At 38.4% G+C, this 21,914-nt stretch overlaps 1 protein-coding gene across 5 annotated transcripts in view; it reads right to left on the bottom strand.

Annotated features, from left to right (window-relative positions):
* RBPMS (RNA binding protein, mRNA processing factor) overlaps positions 1–21,914 on the bottom strand; it is a 173,624-nt gene that overhangs the window by 84,198 nt on the left and 67,512 nt on the right. For all 5 annotated transcript variants that reach the window (XR_003606791.2, XM_088020941.1, XM_028087572.2 and 2 more), the window contains 3 exons: positions 15,064–15,141; positions 12,287–12,325; positions 10,977–11,039 (listed from right to left, as the gene is read on the bottom strand). Coding sequence is in view for 4 of the 5 variants with exons in the window: in XM_088020941.1 (XP_087877067.1) it covers positions 10,977–11,039; positions 12,287–12,325; positions 15,064–15,141 (180 nt within the window). In the remaining variant the exon portion in view is untranslated. The remainder of the gene's footprint in view (positions 1–10,976; positions 11,040–12,286; positions 12,326–15,063; positions 15,142–21,914) is intronic.

The raw sequence follows: 21,914 nt of genomic DNA, 5'->3' as shown, positions 1-21,914 counted from the left end.
AGTTTGGGGCTTAGACACAAATTAGTTGTAAAGAACATGAACAGTTAAGTCCAAACTTCGGAAGTTTACTGCAAAGTACTCCTTGTGCTGTAGAGAGCTGAACTTAAAGTGAGTCAAAACGGATCTCACCTCTGAGCAACTTCAATCAGCGCTCTGCCTCCATTGTGATGCATCACCTCAAGGCTACTTACTGGTGACCTGACAGGGCTGAGGCTAAACTTCTCCATGCAAAAAAGGCTTGTTCAAATTAACTAAGGAATCTCACTGGCTGCTAAATAAAATACTTTATATGGAATGGATGTGGGGTCTTTGGTTTTAAACAGATTCAACTGGAACCTGACATGGACAAAGAAATGTGCATGATTAGTTTGACAGAAAAGGGAGAGGAGGGGCTGTTTGTTGGGCTCACTATATTTTGAAGGCTCACTATAATTGAAAATTAATAAATATTAAGAACACTTCAACTTTGTTTCCCAAAAAAGCTCCAAGAAAGGACTAAAGAATCAATTTATCATTAATTACATTACAATATAAATCAATGTTCAGAAGTACTCTGAACCCAGGGGAATATGGAATTCCACAGACATTATTTTAAAATGAGACTGTAGCAAAGTGGGCTTAAGGAATAAAAGCCAGTCCTTTGTGAAGATCATCATCCCAATTACCAGAATTTTTACTATTGAGTGGCCAGTGGCTTTTAAAAAATCTCATTTTCTTTGATCCTTATGCCCTTTGAGATAGGTATTATCAAAAAAAATATTAATGTGAGGGTGCCTGGGTGGCTCAGTTGGTTAAGTGACTGCCTTCGGCTCAGAACATGATCCTGGAGTCCCGCGATGGAGTCCCGCGATCGAGTCCCGCATCAGGCTCCCTGCTGAGCAGGGAGTCGGCTTCTCCCTCTGACCCTACCCCCTCTCATGCTCTATCTCATTCTTGCTCTCAAATAAATATTTAAAAAAAAAAATTAATGGGAAGAAAACTGCGGTCCAGAGAAGGGTCTTAAATCAGTTAAGTGGCAGAACCTGGATTTGAACCAGGTCAGCCTGACACCTTTATTACACTGTCTTCGGCTAGAAAGCCTCCCAGACATGATAACTGGTTACCAAGAAGAAACTTTCTCTGTTCTCCTCTCTTAGCCTTAATGTAGAGATTTAGTATCTTTTCACAGGTATTAACACGGAAACAATCTTCTGCACAAACACACAGAACTACCCTAATATATCAAATACACAGTACATATTTAATATTTGTGAATTTCATTTTTAAGATCGTTTTAAGGATGTTTTTAGAATTTGGTGAACACGCCCACAGATAAACGAAGAGGACATCGTAAAGTGTTAGAAAAGTCAGCATCTTCCTACCATAGTTACCTAGGACTTTTCTAAACCTAAAAACCTCCATTAGTTTTGTCATTCATTTATTTAGCATTCTAAGATGTGTAAACAGCCTGATTCTCTTTCATAACCTTGTTTGCTTTTTTTCATTGAGGTGTATCCATAACCTGTAATCCTGAATAGTTTTTTCTGCCTTTGGTTTAATGTCCATTTGCATATTACATTGGCCTTCTATATGAATACTAAAATTCTATGAAAAAAATTACTGTAATGTTGTGTGAACTCTAATTTTTACTCCTATTTCTGAAAGTAGAGAAACACTTTCATACTTTGCCTGTTTATGCTCCTTTATTATAAACTAACCTTCTGCTGGAGAACATGAAGTGAATTCCATTCCATTTAAATTTATTTTCATTTCCCATATGTTTCCAAATTTACTTTTTAAGTTCTGCGTATTTATTCATCCATTTACTTTTTGAGTGATGTCTTATGTAAGGCAAACAAAGGACAAAATGGATTAAAGTGATTCAAAATACAAGAGAACCATTGGTTACCAGTTTACCTACACAACTACATTCTCTAGGGGAATTATTCAGATCTTTTAATCTTAAAACATTAATCTTTAAAATCAACTTGCCCCACAATGGCTAGGAAAAAAAAAAAACTTAGAACCTTCTATTCAATGTCCAGGTTACTCAAGGTACCACTTAATTTTTCAGTAATTCTCAAATGAAACTTACATTTTTAGAAATTTTAGTCCTCAAAATATGCTTCCTGGTTTTTCTGTAAATATTAGTCTTCTTAGATAGTAGTATTTTTAAGATTTTAGTCAGTATAAATCATGTTCATTAGAACTGTTTTATTTCTGGGGCACCTGGGTGGCTCAGTGGGTTAAGTATCTGAATCTTGCTTGGTATCAGGCCATGATCTCAGGGTTGTGAGATGGAGCCACTCCTGCCCCCTGCCACCATTGGGCTCTGTGCTGGGCGTGGACCCTGCTTAACATTCTCTCCCTCTGACCCCGCTGCTTGTGCAGAAGCATGTGCTCTCCCCCCTCCAAAAGAAAAAACCACCAAAACCTGTTTTCTTATTCCTAATCCCATATTTACATTGCAGATACATATAACTTCATATTTCAGAAGGATTTACTCTATTTCTTCTCCCCTACTTATTTTTATGTATATAAAAATCCTTGACTATTGTGGTTCTATAATTTCAAAGTTTTTAACGTTTCTATGTAATAATTATTAAATATCCATTAAAAATGGCATGAAAAATTTACACTATGTATAAAGAAAGAAAACACCTCACATTGTATGTACTTGTAAGGAAACAAGAACACAATCATTGACAAAGGTCATGTCAAAACACCTATTCTGGGGGCACCTGGCTCAGTCGTTAAGCGTCTCACATCATGGTCCCAGGGTCCTGGGATCGAGCCCCGCATCGGGCTCCCTGCTCAGCGTGAAGTCTGCTTCTCCCTCTCCCGCTCCCCCTTGCTTCTGTTCCCTCTCTCTGTCAAATAAATAAATCTTTTTTTTTTTTTTTAAAGATTTGAGAGAGAGAATGAGAGAGAGAGAGAAAGAGAGAGAGCATGAGGGGGGGAAGGTCAGAGGGAGAAGCAGACTCCCTGCTGAGCAGGAAGCCTGATGTGGGACTCCAGGATCATGACCTGAGCTGAAGGCAGTCGCTTAACCAACTGAGCCACCCAGGCACCCAATAAATAAATCTTTAAAAAAACAAAACAAAAAACAAAAAAAAACACCCTATCTCATTTTAAGGGGGTCAAGTCCCATTCCTACTCCCCAAGTGTATAAAATGTTCTAAAGCATTCCAGTTACAGAATAAGACAAAAGCTTTGTGGACCAAAAGTTAAAATCTGTGTAGTATAGATTATTATCAGAAACACAAAGCCAGTGTGGAAGGGAGCTCTGTAACCCCTAGTCATTAGGATGGTACGATCATTCACTAAAAAAAATAAAAGTGATTTTACAATAAAGAGTGATTTAAGGGGCCAAAATGTGCTGCACTGCAGAACAATCAGCAATGTGAATGGCCTAGAGAGTGTTCATTCTAAAACTACCCTGGCTTCCTAGCAAAGAGTCCTAGCAAATAACTCATTCTTTGCACTTCTGTGTTCCACAAACACTAACTATATTTTCTACTTACATTTATAATAGAAGCAAATAGATTCTCAGCATTTCTGAAACACCTGAAGAACCATGGAGAAAGGTCAAGGTCAATACAAGATACCATTTTTAAAAGGGAGTTTAAGTAAGTTAGATCCTCAAAAAAGGCCACAATGCAGTCTGAGGGCTGTTTCACAAAGCCATGTAATATGTGATGAACTTGAGATTTCCACATATACTTATTGGAGTAAACCAGTTTATTTGTGAGAATCTGTGGCTCTTCTTGCTTGTTCCCTTGGGGAAAGGATAATGCTAACATTTCTGGCTACTTTTCTTTCTTTAAACTTCCTTAGGATTTCTTTTAGTAGCATTGTGTTTTCCAGTTTCTTATGTGAATGCTTAGTAGATTTAAATAACCTACTTTTCATGATGCCTAGGTGGCTCAGTTGGGTTAAGCCTCCGCCTTTGGCTCAGGTCATGATTTCAGGGTCCTGGGATCGAGCCCCACGTCCAGAGCCTGCTTCTCCCTCTCCTCCCTGCTTGTGCTCTGTCTCTCTCTCAAATAAATAAAATCTTTAAAAATAAATAAATAAACCCACTTTTCTTCAAGCAAAGACTCTAATTAGAAATTTAACAAATTCCTCACATTCATCTTCATTAGTTGTTTTTCAGAACAACTTTTAAATTATGCGCTGTACCGTCCTAGGGAGGTTATAGAACCATCCAAAAATGCAGGACCATCATAAAGAAAAGCACAGAAGAACAATCTGACAGACTCTAGAACTTATTAAACAATCCTACACTGCGCATTTATTATTTTCATTTTTTTTTTACATTGTATTTGGGTTATGAGTCACTTTTGGTGGTGTAACTTTTGTGGACGCCTATTTCAAATTTTGTTGAGGTGGCTAGCTGGACCAAGCTGTTTGTCAAGACCCAAGCATGTAGTCATTGAGAAAAAGAAAACAGTCCAATGACCCTGCATCATGGCAGCTCTATACTGACTGGCACAGGCACGGTCCCTAGCCCAGTGACGTCAAATGGCTGCTTTAGAACTTTGCAAGTCAAGAGTAAGCAGTTATAAACAGATTTAACAGATAAACATTAGATCGGACTCATGATCTCATCTGGCAGCCTTGCATATTTCCCATCCAAAAGTCCCAGCTGGGATCACACTAATTGGGCCTCTTCAACCACATTGAGCAACAGGCGAAGAGAAATTTAGGGAGAAAATTTTAAAACTGATAAGAAACATATTGACATAGTGCCTGGTGAGGGGGAGCTGAAATAGGCCATCTGGATGCTTGTGTTTGTGAAAACTTTTGTTTAGTGGAAATAATTCACCTAACTCACAAGCTGTACAAATATTAAGATCAAAAGTCCTAACTTGCACAACCTGTCAGGAAAACCTGTGATACAGGAAACAGAGACTGTTGTCCATACTTCTGTCAAACCAAAGCCAAAATGTCTTTGTGTGGTCACTGCCTATCTTGACTGCCCTGGTGTCCCTCTGTACTCAAAGGGTTTGTACCAGTACTTTATGGCCACATCTTTTGACTAAGAAAGTATACTCGTGGTAGAGGTTCACATTTGGAACATTTGCAAGTACTTTTGCTTGGTAATTTCCTTTTAATACCTTTGGAAGTGAATAATACCCCTACCTGTGATGAGGAACCTGGTATAGAACTAATGAATTAATTATACCATACTGTTTAGTAATTTGATAGTTGGGAGAGCTCAAGATATTCAACGAAATTGAAATTATGCACAAGGCTGGAATCATTGTGATATAAATAACCACAGTATTTACTTTAATGCCAGGAATTTATGGGGATGGAAAAGCCGAAGTTTCCCTGATTAGATTGGCTATTTTTAACATGTGACACTATTAAGTACCTTTTCAACATGCTTTCTTACAAATTTTAAAGTTTTTCTAAAAATTCTTTATCATACATGCTACTGAATTGATAAATTTCCTCAATAAGAATTTAATACCACATATTCTCAATTTCTCTTCATTTTCCACTCATTAAGGCTTTTTTGCATTCGAAGTGTGCATGACTGCCCCTTTTCCCCCTTGAAAACCAAACTGCTTTTTAATCTCTATTCCAGTCTTTTTAGACCTTGAGAAAATACCTTTCCTTCATGTCTTGCATGTCGTACATAAAATATAAAGCCTAAGTCTTACTTTATTAAATCAATCACCCAATGGTTGGCTTTTTCCCACCCTTACTTATCAGGTAAACTAAACTATTTAATGGTAACACAGTTCTATTAATTAGAATTGCCACCACAAAAAAAGAAGTGTTACTAATCCCTGTTAAAGAAACATTTTAAGTTATGTGAGATTCCAAAAGAACCCAAATCTACTACTGCAATCAGTCAAAAAGTATTTATCAAGAACCCAGTGATTACTTCATACCTACTAGGATGATCATAGTTTAAAAAAAACAAGTATTAGTGAGGATATGGATAATTTGGAACCCTATATACATTATTGGTGGGAATGTAAAATGGTACAGCCACTATGGAAAGGTTTGGAAGTTCCTCAAAAAGCTAAAGATAAAATTACCATATGACTCAGCAATCCTGCTCCTAGGTATATACCGCAAAGTAACTGAAAACAGGAACTCAAACAGAAACTTGTACACCAATGTTCATTGAAGCATTAGTCACAAGAGCAAAAAGGTGGAAATAACCCAAGTGTCCATCAATAGATGAATGGATAAACAAAAGGTGGGTGATCCATATAATGGAATATCAGTCAAAAAAGCGATACGTGCTACAACATGGATGAATCTTGAAAACACTACACTAAGGAAAGAAGTCAGACACAAAAGGACAAATATTTCAATATCCAAAATAGGTGAATAGACTGAAAACAGATTAGAGGTTACCAGGGGCTAAAAATAAAGGAGAAATTGGGAAGTACTGATTAGTGGTTACAGAGTTTGTTTGGGATGATGAAAAATTTTTGGAAATACAGAGTGGTGATGGTTGCACAACATGGTGAATGTAATTCATGCCAATGAACTGTGCACTTAATCATTAAAATGGCAAATTTTTTAATATATAATTTAAAAAATAATATACCAAAAACTACTGAATTGCATACTTTAAATGGGTTATATGGTATGTGAGTTGTAACTCAGACTTTAAAAAGAATCCAATGGACTAGGGGTTGCAATGATAATCGGAATTCACTTACATCAAACAGTCCAATTTGAGAGTAAAGCAAATTACTGTGCTCATACAGGCAATGTTTAGTTGTGAAGGCAACTTGTAGTGATGTACACTGTTTCATTACATCAGACTTCTTTAATTCTGATATAAAAATTTACAATAGAGTCTACGATAAAACCTAGCCCAATAACAACTATTTAAAATTAGAGGAAGAGGGATAACAAAATGGCACATATACTCAAGAGTCCACACACAACCTTTTAAAGTACAGTTGACGCTTGAACACCATGGGTTTGAACTATGGGGGCCAACTTACATGCAGATTTGTTTTTATAAATACAGCACAGTACTGTAAATGTATTTTCCCTAAGGATTTTAACATTTTTTTTTTAAAGATTTATTTATTTGAGAGAGCGAGAATGAGAGAGAGAGTACATGAGAGGGGAGAGGGTCAGAGGGAGAAGCAGGCTCCTCGCCGAGCAGGGAGCCCGATGCGGAACTCGATCCCGGGACTCCAGGATCATGACCTGAGCTGAAGGCAGTCGCTTAACCAACTGAGCCACCCAGGCGCCCGGATTTTAACATTTCTTTTCTCTAGCTTACTTTATTGTAAAAATACAATATACAAATCACGTAAAATATGTGTTGACTATATTATCAATAAAGCTTCTGGTCAACAGTAGGTTATTAAGTTTGGGGGAGTCAAAAGCGTGTGTGTTTTGTTGTTACTCAGCAAGTGGTTGGCACCCTTGATCTCTGTGACATTAAAGGGTCAACTGTACTTTAGATGAGTGATTCCCAAACACCAGTGTTAAGACAATGCCTGTTATGGAAACTTACACAAGCAAGGACTATGACAAGCCTGTTGATCTGAAGTATTAACTACAAATCACTCTTATTTATTAAAAGAAGGTTTTAAGTAGGCAACAGTGGCAATATTGGGGTCTTCACAGTTGGTAGGAAGCCAGGGATGGCTTATTCTCACTTCTGCTCTGGGTCTTTACCCTTATACTTACTCTATTTCCTGTGTCTTTAAAAATTTCCACAAGTTTTTACTAAACTAGGCTAACTCTCAATATCACTCACCATATTTGATTTACATTCCAAAATTATAAACAAAGCCTAAAAATAATGGATACTCTGGATTATTAACACCCCCTTCCATTAGCATGGAAAACAGAAAACTGCCAGTATGGAAATTACAAATGTGTATGAAGGGTGAAGGACAGGTCAGATATTTTGTTGTCAGGTTAAAGAATGGATGGGATTTCTAATCATATGGATTAATGGGACCATAGATAACCCGAAGGGAAGTCTGGGTTTGGGTTATTTTTAGCTTAATTTGGGAGTTTTTGCTGTAAAAACAAAATACACTGTATTTAGAAGATTTGAGTAGCCTCCTGATAAAAGTTCAATGTTACCACTTAATTCAATCTGAGCATGTTTTTCCATAGAATTATCAAATTGACTGATGCATAAAGATGGAAGAAAACAGATTTAAAAAAAAATCAGTCATTTGGGAAAAGACTAATTATTAATACTAATAACTAAACCAGACAGTAACCAAGACCGAGAAATAAAAACAAGAGGCATGGAGAAGTGGTTCCATGACACTCTGAAGTATTCTATATAGAGGCACTTACTGGACTGCGGCTTTAGTTTCTCAATAGTGGAATAAAACAAAACATTACAACATGGAACTTTTCCCCAAAGGAATGTGAGGAAAAGTTTTTAAAAGAAGCCCGAACGAATGACATGAGAGGAGAAAATTTTGTAATGGCTATGAGCATCATATGTTTTTAATTCACCAATTAGAAAGATGACCTGAAAAGAGAGGAGTATGTTGGATCATAAGAGAAAATTTGTCAGCTTCATGATTAAGTACGTTATCCCGAACGGGCCCATTTTCTCTGTAGAGAAAAGAAACCCTGCTCCGTTGTCACATACGCCAAATTTTATCATGGCCATTTGTCCTGGACAATATGTAGTCTGTCAATGCCACCAGGAAAAATGCAGCAACACTGCAGGGACCAAGCAAGCAGCAAGATGTTGTAGTCAGGACTAAGATGCAAAAGGCCTGCTTCTAGTTGTAGTTTTAAATCTATGCTTCCTGACTGAGCCATCCATCCTTTCAAGGTCTCTAATCCCAGAACAACAGGATGGTTTCTAAGGTACAAAGATCTCTAATACCTTATATATAAAAGTAAAAAATGTCAAGAAAGAAATCAACCATGAGCTCAATAAATGCCCTGCATTCACAAGTCAGTCTCTGAGCAGAAGCAAGTTCAGGTTCAATAATTCACAAATATTAAGAGTTACCCTTAGATCCAAAGAACAGAATTTAAACAGTTTCGCTTGGAGTTCTTCCCAAGTTACTAATACATGAGCAACAAAAGAACATTAACGAATAAGGGAGAAGATGCTGCTAAAGGAAGGCTCACTGCCAATGAAAAAGAAGGAAGAGCTGAACCTAAAACCAGGTATCAGGACACGAAAGCACAATGATGTGGGGCCAGTTGGCCTAGGGATGGACTTAAACACCTCTAATGCTATGTACAATAGGGCTAAAAACCTGATTATTGGTAATGATAGAACCCTTGGACACCAAGAAAAATTGAAACTGTTTTCTATACCCCTGCTTACTGAGGCAAGGAAACACAGTTTATGACTATGACCATTTAAGCAGTTTAAAAACCTCTGTAAAACAAAAACACAAATCCTAGCCCATTAGGGAAAGCTGCCTTTGTCAGACGACAGAAGTCACTATAAAAGCCTAGTGTTCCTCAGACAGTCAAGGCAGGCCGAAGAGTCCACTCTGTAAACAAGCTTCAACTGTTGTTACTTCCTTTAGAAGAACAATGAAAAGAGCCTGGTAAAAACTTCACCTAACTTTGAAGGACCCAGAATAGTTCTACAGTTGGAAACATGCTACCTGGTAAGAATGAAAGAAAACCACTATCTAAATAAAAGCCTAGTTTTATTGAGAAGCTTAAAATTTGGTTATACTGAGAAAATTCTGGCTCTACGTAATGATAAAATCAAAATTTTTATATCAAAATATTCAATCATATACTGTGCTTCAGTGTATACCACTGGTACACAATAAATACTTGGTTTCTATCTTGTTCTGTGGAAGACAAACAGGGTAAGGAAGCAGTCTTTCTGCCTGGAAGGTTATTTACCCAAATCCAGGCAAATCCCGAGCTCTTCGGAGCTCCTGGATTCTAAAGACATTCATGAAAAACCAACAATAAGAAGCAAGCCATTTCTTCTGAGAGTATACATTTTTTTCAAAGCCTAAAAACCTTTCAAGATTGTGTCACAATGACCATTATCCTGAGTAAACAGACCCCTCTGGAGGCCTCTTCCCTTGGGCCTCCAAGTCTCCAGGACACAAGGTCTCTCCTATAGCCCTCTCTCAGCATGGTCTGCCTTAGCATCCAGGGACTCAAAAGGAGCGGCTGTGAGGGGCACCTGTAGGTGCCTACACCATGACGCTCAGATTGCACCAGTCAAGTGGCCACTTGCCTCTTAAAAAGCATCCTAAACTCTTTTGGTTGCTTTCATGAACCCTTATGCATGGCCACTTAGGCCGACTACCTGGAGCAGGTTGGAGCCAGACTTTTCACTATGACTCTTCACCTCAGAATCAGCCCTCAGCCTCTGGAACTCCTATTCTGCTTCCGTTCACCTTCTCTCAGCTTGGTTCCCCTTAAATTGTTTTGTTTTTCAGCACTCTAAAGGGGAAAAATATTTTCTAAAATGAAGCTGGCAAAAGCTTCAAAACATATGGCAGACAAGATGCCTACAAACCAAATACAGGTATCTCCACTCAATTATAGGTGACAACCATTTATTATAGCACAATGCAGAATGTCTTTGGGGAAAACAATGAGAATAAAGACCATAACCTTAAGAAAAAAAAGAAAAAACCACACACAAACCCACATACCTAAAATGGAAGCCTCATGAGAGGAGGAAAGCCAAGTTTCCATCTACTCTTGGGTTAGGCTTAATCTTTGAGAGTATAACGATGGCCAAACTAAGCTGCACATTACCATGGGGAGTGACCAGGTTAAATTAGAATAAGACACTGCCAGGTATTTTGAGCATTACAGTAAAAGCTGGAGAAGAGCAAAGCATTATTCGGTAGTTTGCACATCTGACCACAATTCAAGGAAAAATCTCTTTAGATGGCTGATTAAATGGATGAATCCCTCCTATTAGAATGAGCAGTCATATTCCCTCTAGTGATTTCCTGTCCAAAGAGGTTCTACTGCCTCCCACCACCTCACAAGGAAACACAAATGATTACATCATTACTACTTACATTCAAAGCATTCTTTGCAGCTTCTGCTTCTGAGCGACTGTCAAAACTGACAAAACCTACGGGCTGAGGAAAGAAAAAAATATGAAGAAAAAACAAATCAGGAGATAATCTATTTTTCTGGGTCAAAGGTGATGTCAAACCGAAGAGCTAAGATAAAGAAATGACCACAGGCAATGGGTAGAAATAAGAAAGCCAGTTCAAAAGAATCATGACGCAGTGGCTTAGCCAAATTTCTAACATGAATCAAAAGGGATTGTGAGGGTGGTTCTTCAAGGGCACAGCTGGGGATTTAGAGAATCATAAAAAAAAAAAATCTAGAAGGGGTTGGAAGGTGAGCAGCAGTGAACAAGAGAATAGAGGAAAACTTGGGTCGAAAGGCTCTACTTTCCTAAATCAAATTCACTGTACCTCAGTTTCTTCATCTTTTAAAATGGAAAGAGAACCGAATCACCTTTTGGTACACTGTAAGTGCAAGGAATACAATGACACAATGATAAAAGCCCTGTACTCTCACTGCATGATCAAAATTATAAAATGAACATTTCCATCTCAAATCCCAAGGGATACGTTTAAAAAGTCCTGTGTTTAACTAGGTGTAAACCAAATTGTTCCAGTTCAAGAGAGAGGGGTGATAATCCCTTTGGACTCAAATCTTGTAGTCCAGAAAGATGCTTGCAACATAGTTTATTCCTGATGAATCAAAGAATACCTTACTGAGAGATGAAAAGCGACTGAGAGGTGAGCATGCTGGGTATTCAGCATTTGGGGGCGGGGGGACATATAGCCAAAAGTTTCAAGGAACTTTTAGAAACTATCAGGGTCATTGATTACCATTCTCCATTCTGCACCTTCCGTGCTCCACCCTAGACTTGGGACTCTGCCGGTGGTTATTAGAAGTTTCCCACACAGCATGATTCTTCACCAACAGATACTTACACTGAGTATGAAAGTTTGCCTGTTTAAAACCTTATTTTTTTAAAAAAGGAAGAACTGGGAATAAAAGTGGGTTTGGAGGATTTCTGTTGAATATACAGACCAATCCCAATATAATCATGCTGGATGCATTATGTTTGCCATTCGCCTTCCTCAGGGATAGTCTCAGACATCCTAGCTGGAGACAATAGAATTGTGAATCATTTTCCTGTGCTAATTCCTAACTAATCTCATACTTAATTTTAAATCAACAACAAAAATTAAATCCTAATGAGAATTATAAAGGAGAATGCTGAGACCCAGTAACATTCTTGAAGAAAGTCAATTCAAATTTATTGTGGAAGTCATCATTTTATATGCAAGTTTGAAATTCTTACCTGCTTAGATGTGAGCTTTATAAGAGAACCCTCGTAGCCCTGAAAATTAAGAACCAAATTTAGACGAAAAAAAATTACTAGGAAAAAAAAAACTGTAATAGCATCTTGCTCAAGTAAAATGAGTCCGTTATGACTACTGACTAACTCTTCTTACAAATGCCTCAAGGTAACTGAGAAAGCAGATTTTAGAGACGCATGCACGTATGCGCCGATGCTTCCATCCTTAAGGCCTAAAACAAATCATACCTTGAAATTTATGCATATATATCTAGGTTTGTTTTCCCTTTTTTCATGATATCGTACAATGGTAGGAAAACGGGTTCCTCTGTCAACAGATCTTTCTCATTTTACAGAACTAGGAGAATGAAGGGAGTAAATTTAATAAGATAGGAAGATAAGTATGTGAGGACTTGGTCATGTGTTTGCTATAAGATAACATTAAAACATTCAGAATGTCCTACACAGAACTTATTACTCGAAATTTCAAAACTGCCAGGAAAAGTTACACAGGTAGTGATACTAAATTCTTTTGAGTTATTCTGCTTACTTATTGAAGCAGCTAGTTTTCATGTTGGTACTCTGATTGGGACATACAGAAATTCCCTGTTGGGTTCTTACTCTGGCCCATCGTCAAGGAGGATAGAAACCCCTCCCTTTTCACTCCCTCCCTTCACCCCTCCTGGCTCCTGAGGATAAGGGTAACAAAGTGTGTTTATTTCTGAAAATCATCCATGGCTGATGGCTTGCACTGATGGATGACACAAGGGGAAAAACACCACTTGACATGATTGACCACTGCACAGATCAGTGCCAAGACAGATTTGCAGACTAGGGTCAGCCTCCAGGGACTTTAATTAAAAGAGGGTTGTTAGGAATGTACCAGGGTCCTGACTCTTGCGTTGGGGTTTCTGGGCAGGATGTTGGGATTGATTCATCCTCCTATCTTCCCAGCAGAGAACTATGTTACCAATTAGCTACTGTAAACATTTTACCTCAAAGACCTTGAGCTCTTCTGGCCAGAGGGGTCATGATTCACAGCCCTGCCTTTTCCTTTTTCAAGGTGCTTTCTCTCTGAAAAACCTGGAGGTTTAAACACCCTGAAGGCCTCAGAGGAAAAGGACAAATGGATATTTCACTCATGTACACCACCACTGGTAGCAATATATTGTGATCTCTAGCCATGAACAGAAAAGTAGTATCACAGACTACTTCAGAACACAGATGGCAGAGTCAAGATTGCTTGGGTTTGAATCCTAGCCCTGCCATTTATTAAGTGTGAACTTGAGCAAAATTTATTCAGTTGCTCTAAGTTTCATTTTCCTCATTTGAAAAACAGAGGCCAACCCACTTTAAAGGGTTATGATAAAAATTAAATGGAATAATTCATATGAGGGGCCTGCTGGCTAAAGCTCCAGTATTTTGTCCATTAGTAAGATCATTAAAAAGTCCACAGCCTATGAAAGGGACAAATAGTAAAAATGGCAACCCTGCAGAAGATACTCAGGAAATTCTATGAAGCTGATACCCCCCCAACCCCCAACATTTTTCTTTCCCACTTCCTCTCAGCTGACCTCATGTCTAACTCTTTTGTTTCCGTCTGTATAGTCATCACTCTTACAGTAAGGGAATGGCTATTAGAACAGAGGCAGGTCTATTACATGGTGACTTACTGGCACATAAGCTAGATTCTTAGCTTTGCTGGCTTTTAACTGGCTGCCCCTTCCACCTTCTTCCTTCCTTTCCTACCCAGCTGTTTTCAGCTGTCACATCTTACTCTCCCTCTCCTTGAAAGGCTAGATCCTGTCCTTCAACCTGTCTTGCCTCTGCGGCGAGGGTCCTGCTTCGACAGGATGGATCTTTAATCATTAATCAAGATGGTCTGCCACCTAATCGTAAGTGTGCCCCCAGCCAGGCACTGCCGCTACCATGTTCTCAGGGACCAGACACAAGCCCTGAATTTATCACGACTTCCAGGTGTTCTCCCTGAGGGCCTAGGCCTCCAGCCCACAATCCACCCAGTCCCAGCTCTGACTCCCCACAGGTTAGCCTTCAAGATTTCTCCTTGGCAGCATGGTTATTTCAGCTTTTGTCCAATTTTCTGGTAAGTTTTCAATTCTAGCAACATTAAATATCTCAAGTGATTTTTATCTCAATAGTCCCAATGGACAGGGAACTGAATTAGGTACTACACCATGTACCAGCATAACAAGTAATTCCTTTGAACTTCGTCTTACTTTGTTTGAAACTTAGAACATTTTTTCCACAGAAAAAGTAATGGTGGTTAGGTTCTTAGTCTAGTTCATGAAAGTGTAATTAACTTACGTATCCAAAAAAATAGTATTAACAATATTTCAACTAATAAGAAACCTTGTAAGTATAAGCCTTGACTTCTGTTATTTCACTGGAAATATAAGTAACAGTAATTGATAGTATTTTTGGTGAGCTGTACTCAGAAGAATACTCCCAATTGGCAAACGATAAACAGGGAGGACACTAAAACTGTTCTCAACAGAGCCAGATGCATGTCCCCATTATTAGGAAGAAAAGAGACTTATCTATATTAGCTATTGGGGAGGGTAAAAGGCAACTTCAGTCTTTCCTGAGACCACACACTGGAACTGAGTTGTAAATCTCCTTTACTAACTATCCTTTTTAAAAAAAGGTTACTTGATAAGATGCTTTCTCAAACGTATTTCTTCCTGCAAAAAGCCCCCATGAAGCTTATTTATACACACACTTTTTGTCTCCTTTTATAATTTCTGAAAGAGAAAAGGTACCTTAAATGGTCTGAAAAGCAGATAGAGCTCCCGAGGTTTGATATCCAGAGGGAGACCACTGACAAATAGGGTCCGGACCTGGAAAATAAATATGAGAAGTGATCACAAGACTGTAAAATCTAGAGAATAGCTCTCACTTGTAATCTCAAAAATACGTGTCTTCATACATTTCACAAACCCTACCTAATTCATGTTCTTTCCGTAACCCAATGAACACTCTATGTTAAGACGCCATTAGACCAACTCTTGGATATTTCTATGGGATTACTCAGAATGAATTACCTCTAGCTGATTTTAAATTTACAAACGGATTAGTCATTAACTGGTTCTGACACTATGAAGGGAAGAGGTCTACATAGTTAAAATATCAGCTTAAGAAGAAAAAAAAAGTCACAAGAACAGTAAATCTACAGCTTCTCTGCTCTAAATCAAATGAACATAACATGGTTCAAAATTAAATCAGAACAATTTTTGTTTTTTCCTGCTTGTTTTGTCCTTGCTTCCCTCATCGGCATTAATAATTACAGTCATTTTTAAAAGTATCTTATTTTTAAGTGATCTCTACACCCAATGCGGGGCTTAAACTTACAACCCTGAGATCAAGGGTCACATGCTCTGAACCAGCTAGACACCCTGATAATTTTACTACATGTAAAAAATAATTCAAACACATCTAAATAGTAGCCAAAATGTAGAACTCTTCATCTGCTCAGTTCCAAAACAGCAGGGAAGACCTCACTGACCTATAACCCGAAAGGCCTAAGATATAAATTATGTGATTAGTGTCTACTAAAATAGAGAACACAAATGACACACTTCCATTTGGGAGGATCAGAGAAAACATGTTAGCATTTGACTGGGAACTTAAAGGATAGGTAAAATTTCACCACATGAATATAAAAGGTGAGGGGGAATTGGAAAAGACTCAGAAAAGCATTAACCAAGGCAGTGAAGGAGGCGATAGCACAGTATATCCTGGGAGAAGGAGAAGCCAAAACCGAACAAGTAGCTGCGGATCCAACTACAGGGGGACATCACAAGTCACTGGCTCAGGAATCTGGTCTTCATTCAACAGGCCAGGAGAAATCACTGAATTATCACCACCATGTTTTCTACTTATTTTAGTTTTGTGTGCCTTTAGTCAAGTTTCCTAACCTTCCGCCTCCAAACTTTGAAATATAATGGACATTTAACAGTAAGTTTAAGATGTACAATGTCGTGATTCATTATGCTTATATATTACAAAATGATTACCACCATAGTGTTAGCTACTGCCTCCACTGTGTCACATAATTAACCATTTCTTTTCTGTGGTGAGAACATTTAAGATCAACTCTCAGTGACTTTTGAGTATATATAATACAGTATTGTTACCTATAACCACAATGCTGTGCATTAGATCCCCATAACTTACTCAGCTTCTAACTGGAAATTTGTAATCTTTGACCAACATCTCATTTCCTCCATCTTGATCCCCTGGTAACCACCATTCTACTCTGTTTCTAGGAGTTTGACTTCACCCCCACATTTTCTACTCCTCTTTTCTACTCCGGCTGATACAACATGATTGAGTTCCTCATTAGAAATCATTTTGCTACCTAAAGAAAAATTCAATGCTCAATTGTTAACAGTCTATAAATCTAGATTTTTCCTCAGTGTGAAAAGGGAGGTCTTCTAGAACCCTAACGCTTTCCATTGATTCTGGTTGTGAAGAAGCACAAATCAGCAAGCAAGGCCCTTATACTGATGCAGCATACAGTAAAAGGTCGTGCCATCTCCAGACAGGTGTAGATAGATTTATTGTGCTATAATTGATATACAGTTGACCCTTGAACACAGGTTTGAACTATGTGGGTCCATTTACAGGCAGATTTTCCCAATAAATACAGTATAGTACTGTAAATGTATTCTTCTTCCTTACGATTGTCTTAATAACTTTTTCTCTAGCTTATTTTATTGTGAGACTACTGTGTGTAATATATATAATATACAAAACCTGTGCTAATCAAGTGTTTGTTACTGGTAAGGCTTCCACTCAACAGTAGGCTATTAGGAGTTAAGCATTAAGGGAGTCAAAAGTTTTATGTGGATTTCTGACTGTGCAGGAGATCAGTGCCTTCTAGCCCCCACATGGACCTAGGGTCAACTGTATAATGAACTGTACTTTTTGTTTACAATTTAGTTAAGTTTTGACATACGTATAACCTGAGAAACCACCACAACAATCAAGATAATAAACGTATCTACCACCTCCAAAAGTTTCCTGCCACCATGGTTCTACCATCCGCATTCCCAGGCAATCACTGATCTGCCATCTGCCACTATTAATTAATTGGTATATATGTTCTAAAGGTTTACACAAATGGAACCATAAAGTATTTATTCTTTTTGTCTGGCTCTTTTACTTTTGTATAACTATTTTGAGATTCATCATCCACTGTTGCATGTATTAATAGGCTACTCCTTTTTATTGATTAGTATTCTGTTGCATGGATATACCACAGTTCATTTATCCATTCACCTGATGGGACAACATTTGGGTTATTTCTAGTTTTTGGCTTTTACAAATTAAATGGCTAGGAGCATTCATTTATCAATTTTACAAGTCTTTGTATGGATATATGTTTTCTATCTTCTTGGTTCAATACCTAGGAGTGGAAGGGCTGAATGATATGGTAGGTATATGCTTAACTTTTAAAAAAAACTGCCCTTCAATTCCTTGTTTTAGGGCCCAGAACATGATTTAAATGCTGTGTACTTAAAAACAAAAGTGTAACACAAAAATAGACTCCAAATGGTTGAAAGACCTAAACATGAGACAGGAGTCCATCAAAATCCTTAAGGAGAACACAGGTAGCAACCTCTTCGACCTCAGCCGCAGCAACTTCTTCCTAGAAACATCACCAAAGGCACGGGAAGCCAGGGCAAAAATGAACTATTGGGATTTCATCAAGATAAAAAGCTTTTGCACAGCAAAAGAAACAGTCCACAAAACCAAAAGACAACCGACAGAATGGGAGAAAATATTTGCAAATGACATATCAGATAAAGGGCTAGTATCCAAAATCTATAAAGAACTTATCAAACTCAACACCCAAAGAACAAATAATCCAATCAAGAAATGGGCAGAACACATGAACAGACATTTTTCCAAAGAAGACATCCAAATGGCCAACAGGCACATGAAAAAGTGCTCCACATCGCTCGGCATCAGGGAAATCCAAATCAAAACCTCAATGAGATACCACCTCACACCAGTCAGAATGGCTAAAATTAACAAGTCAGGGAACGACAGATGTGGGCGGGGATGTGGAGAAAGGGGAACCCTCCTACACTGTTGGTGGGAATGCAAGCTGGTGCAACCCCTCTGGAAAACAGTATGGAGGTTCCTCAAACAGTTGAAATTAGAGCTACCGTTCGATCCAGCAATTGCACTACTGGGTATTTACCCCAAAGGTACAAATGTAGGGACCCGAAGGGGTACGTGCACCCCAATGTTTATAGCAGCAGTGTCCACAATAGCCAAACTGTGGAAAGAGCCAAGATGTCCATCGACAGATGAATGGATAAAGAAGATGTGGTATATATACACAATGGAATATTATGCAGCCATCAAAATGAATGAGATCTTGCCATTTACAACGACGTGGATGGAACTGGAGGGTGTTATGCTTAGTGAAATAAGTCAATCAGAGAAAGACATGTATCATATGACCTCACTGATATGAGGAATTCTTAATCTCAGGAACAAACTGAGGGTTGCTGGAGTGGTCGGGGGTGGGAGGGATGGGGTGGCTGGGTGATAGACATTGGGGAGGGTATGTGCTACGGTGAGCGCTGTGAATTGTGCAAGACTGTTGAATCACAGATCTGTACTTCTGAAACAAATAACGCAACATATTTTAAGAAAAAAAGAAGAAGATAGCAGGAGAGGAAGAATGAAGGGGAGTAAGTCAGAGGGGGAGACGAACCAGGAGAGATGATGGACTCTGAAAAACAAACTGAGGTTCTAGAGGGGAGGAGGGTAGGGGGATGGGTTAGCCTGGTAACGGGTATTAAAGAGGGCACATTCTGCGTGGAGCACTGGGTGTTATGAACAAACAATGAATCATGGAACACCACACCAAAACAAATGATGTAATATATGGTGATTAACATAACAATAAAAATTTTTAAAAAAGTGTATTCTGTGGCTCTTGGATAGTATGTTTTACAAACGTCCACTAAGTCAAGTTTCTTGTTCAGTGTATCTTTTGCCTTCTCCCATCTCCCTCAACTTTGCCAGTGATAAAGACTCTTTTTCCAGGAACTTTGTTTTATCAAAGCTAAAGCCAAATTATGGACAAGTGCCAAAGACATAGCTGATGAGGGAATCCTGCCATCCAGTGTGCCCTCCCTGCCATCCACAACTGTCTTCCCACAGTCCAAAAAAGTAAATACCATCTGTCCTTGGCCGCTCTAGCCAGGACAACCTGAGTAGAGAGGGAATCCCAGCTCCCATTCATTCAGATTTTGCTGAGTACCCAATATGTTTGACATTATGCCAGGTGCTGACTGGATTACAGAGATGTCCAAGGAAATAATGCAATAAGCTGATCCTACGGTTTAAGCCCTGGAGTCCCATTTGCCCATCAGGGAAGCTTAGCTATGTAACAGGTATCAATTAAAATTCAGGGAGTTAACTTAGAAAACAAACTACCATTTATAGTATTGTTCTAAAGAAAAAGAACTCCACAAACTTGAAAGTCAAACAATTTACCAACAAAGTACAACAGAACTCTGGGGGTTATCAACAAAATATTACTTGATATAAATTAAGGTTCATATACATCAATAAAATGTATTATGCAACCAATAAAAATTATGTTCAAGAAAAAAATTACATTCAAGGAAAAAGTTTTTATTCTGTAAAACAAACACCAACACACATTATCCCTATTAAGAGAGGGATAACATGCCTTTGCAGGACAGAGACACCAAAATAGTTATATTTATAGGATTTACCAAGTGAAGTGATTTTAATGTTTATTTGCTTATTTGTATTTTTTCTATAATACACATATTAGATACTTTTATTTTGTTATTTTGAGAATGGCCTATTTTTTATTGTTTTCTTTTGGAAACTATATAAACAATGTCAATATTTACAGCAATAAAAACTTTAAAAGCTTATGGAGGAACCTTTTAATGTAAATATTTCATAATTAGAAGTGATTCTTATTTTAGTATCTCAAACTATTATACATGAAAAAAATGGAACTCCCATTGGCCCTAAATTTGCTACTTACCCACAGATGACAAGAGGCTCAAAGCAACTCTGTTTTGTTCATCAACGGGAGGCGACTAAAATGTCTGGCATTTTATTTACATGGACATGAGTTACACTTTCCATAATCTCATGAATCTCACGGTCTCAAAAACCTGCCAGGATCTCTCATCTCTCACGAAGAGATATTCTCTCCTCTGACAGAACAAACTGACTAGGAGAAATAATTTTTATTTATTTATTTATTTTTAAAGATTTTACTTGACAGAGAAAGACACAGCGAGAGAGGGAACACAAGCAGGGGGACTGGGAGAGGGAGAAGCAGACTCCCCGCAGAGCAGGGAGCCCGAAGCAGGGCTCAAATCCCAGGACCCTGGGATCATAACCTGAGCCGAAGGCAGATGCTTAATGACTGAGCCACCCAGACACCCTGGAGAAATAATTTTTAAATATTTATTTACGAATACAACTAAACGTCACTTAAAACCAAGTGCTTGGAATCTATGAACTTTGAATTAAGTTAAAAAAAAAAATGGATAATGTATGGGGAAAAAAACTGTTCCTGAATAACTAATTCATGCTTTTCTATAGTGACTGGGACCTAGATCATGGGGATATTTGAAAACAGCTTAGCTTCCCCACTCTTCTCACCCCCACACTTTTTATCTTAGCTATTAAATCGAGAAACACTTGCGGGCTTTGTCTTTGCTATGTTTGCGGAAATCACAAAGGTAAAACAGGATTCTTCCTTGCAGGGAGGTTTCAGTCAGTGAAGGAAACAGTCCGTAAATGACCTTCTGTGTTAACAGAAAGCTTAGTTCATTCACAAAGTAACTGACAGTGAGAGAAAAGTCTGAGACAGGTAAATAAATGATCAAATACTCAAGAAAAAAAATGTCGCCCCAAACAACAAATGAATGACACCAAATGAACTTTGTGACAGGTCAATCATTATCCACGGCAGTCCTTCATTTACCAGCAGTGGCTACGGACACAGATGTGCCTGGCACTATGCCTTTAGCATCACAGATGTTTACTTTATCAGACACATGGGGAAACACACTTCTTAGTCAAGGACACAACACGCCTCATAGAAGATCAAGACATGAAGCTGCTGACAGCTCTATCCCAAAGGGACTCTAATGGATTCCGTGGATGTACCTCCAACTCCATTTTCACAACAGAACTGAAAGAATAAATGCTGCGGGAAATCTCCTGTGCTGGACAGTAAGAGCAAGGAAACTTCTTTGCTCAGCCATTTATCTGTCATTCCCTACAGAGGCCACAGTTCTATTTTGGATAAAACTGACCACGTGTTCTTCAGTGGCACTGCCAGTTCCCACCGAGAAAGTCAAGCCACATTTCAGTCTTTTTTTTTTTAAGATTTTATTTTTGAAGTAATCTCTATACCTAACATGGAGCTTGAACTCATAACCCTGAGATCAAGAGTCACATGCCCTACTGACTGAGCCAGCCAGGCACCCCTCAGTGACTGACTTCTAGTTTAATAAACTCTAAGTAATTGTATCAGTCTTGAGTTTTCCTGGATAGAAAGGTCAAAACAGGCCTTGAAATGGAAGGATCC

Source organism: Eumetopias jubatus, unplaced genomic scaffold (assembly GCF_037043125.1).
Source record: "Eumetopias jubatus isolate StellerSeaLion01/CBP00866 unplaced genomic scaffold, mEumJub1_p1.0 scaffold_2, whole genome shotgun sequence".
Classification (NCBI taxonomy): Eukaryota; Metazoa; Chordata; class Mammalia; order Carnivora; family Otariidae; genus Eumetopias; species Eumetopias jubatus.
Note: the sequence above shows the minus strand (reverse complement) of the source record. Positions and strands in the feature narration are given on the sequence as shown.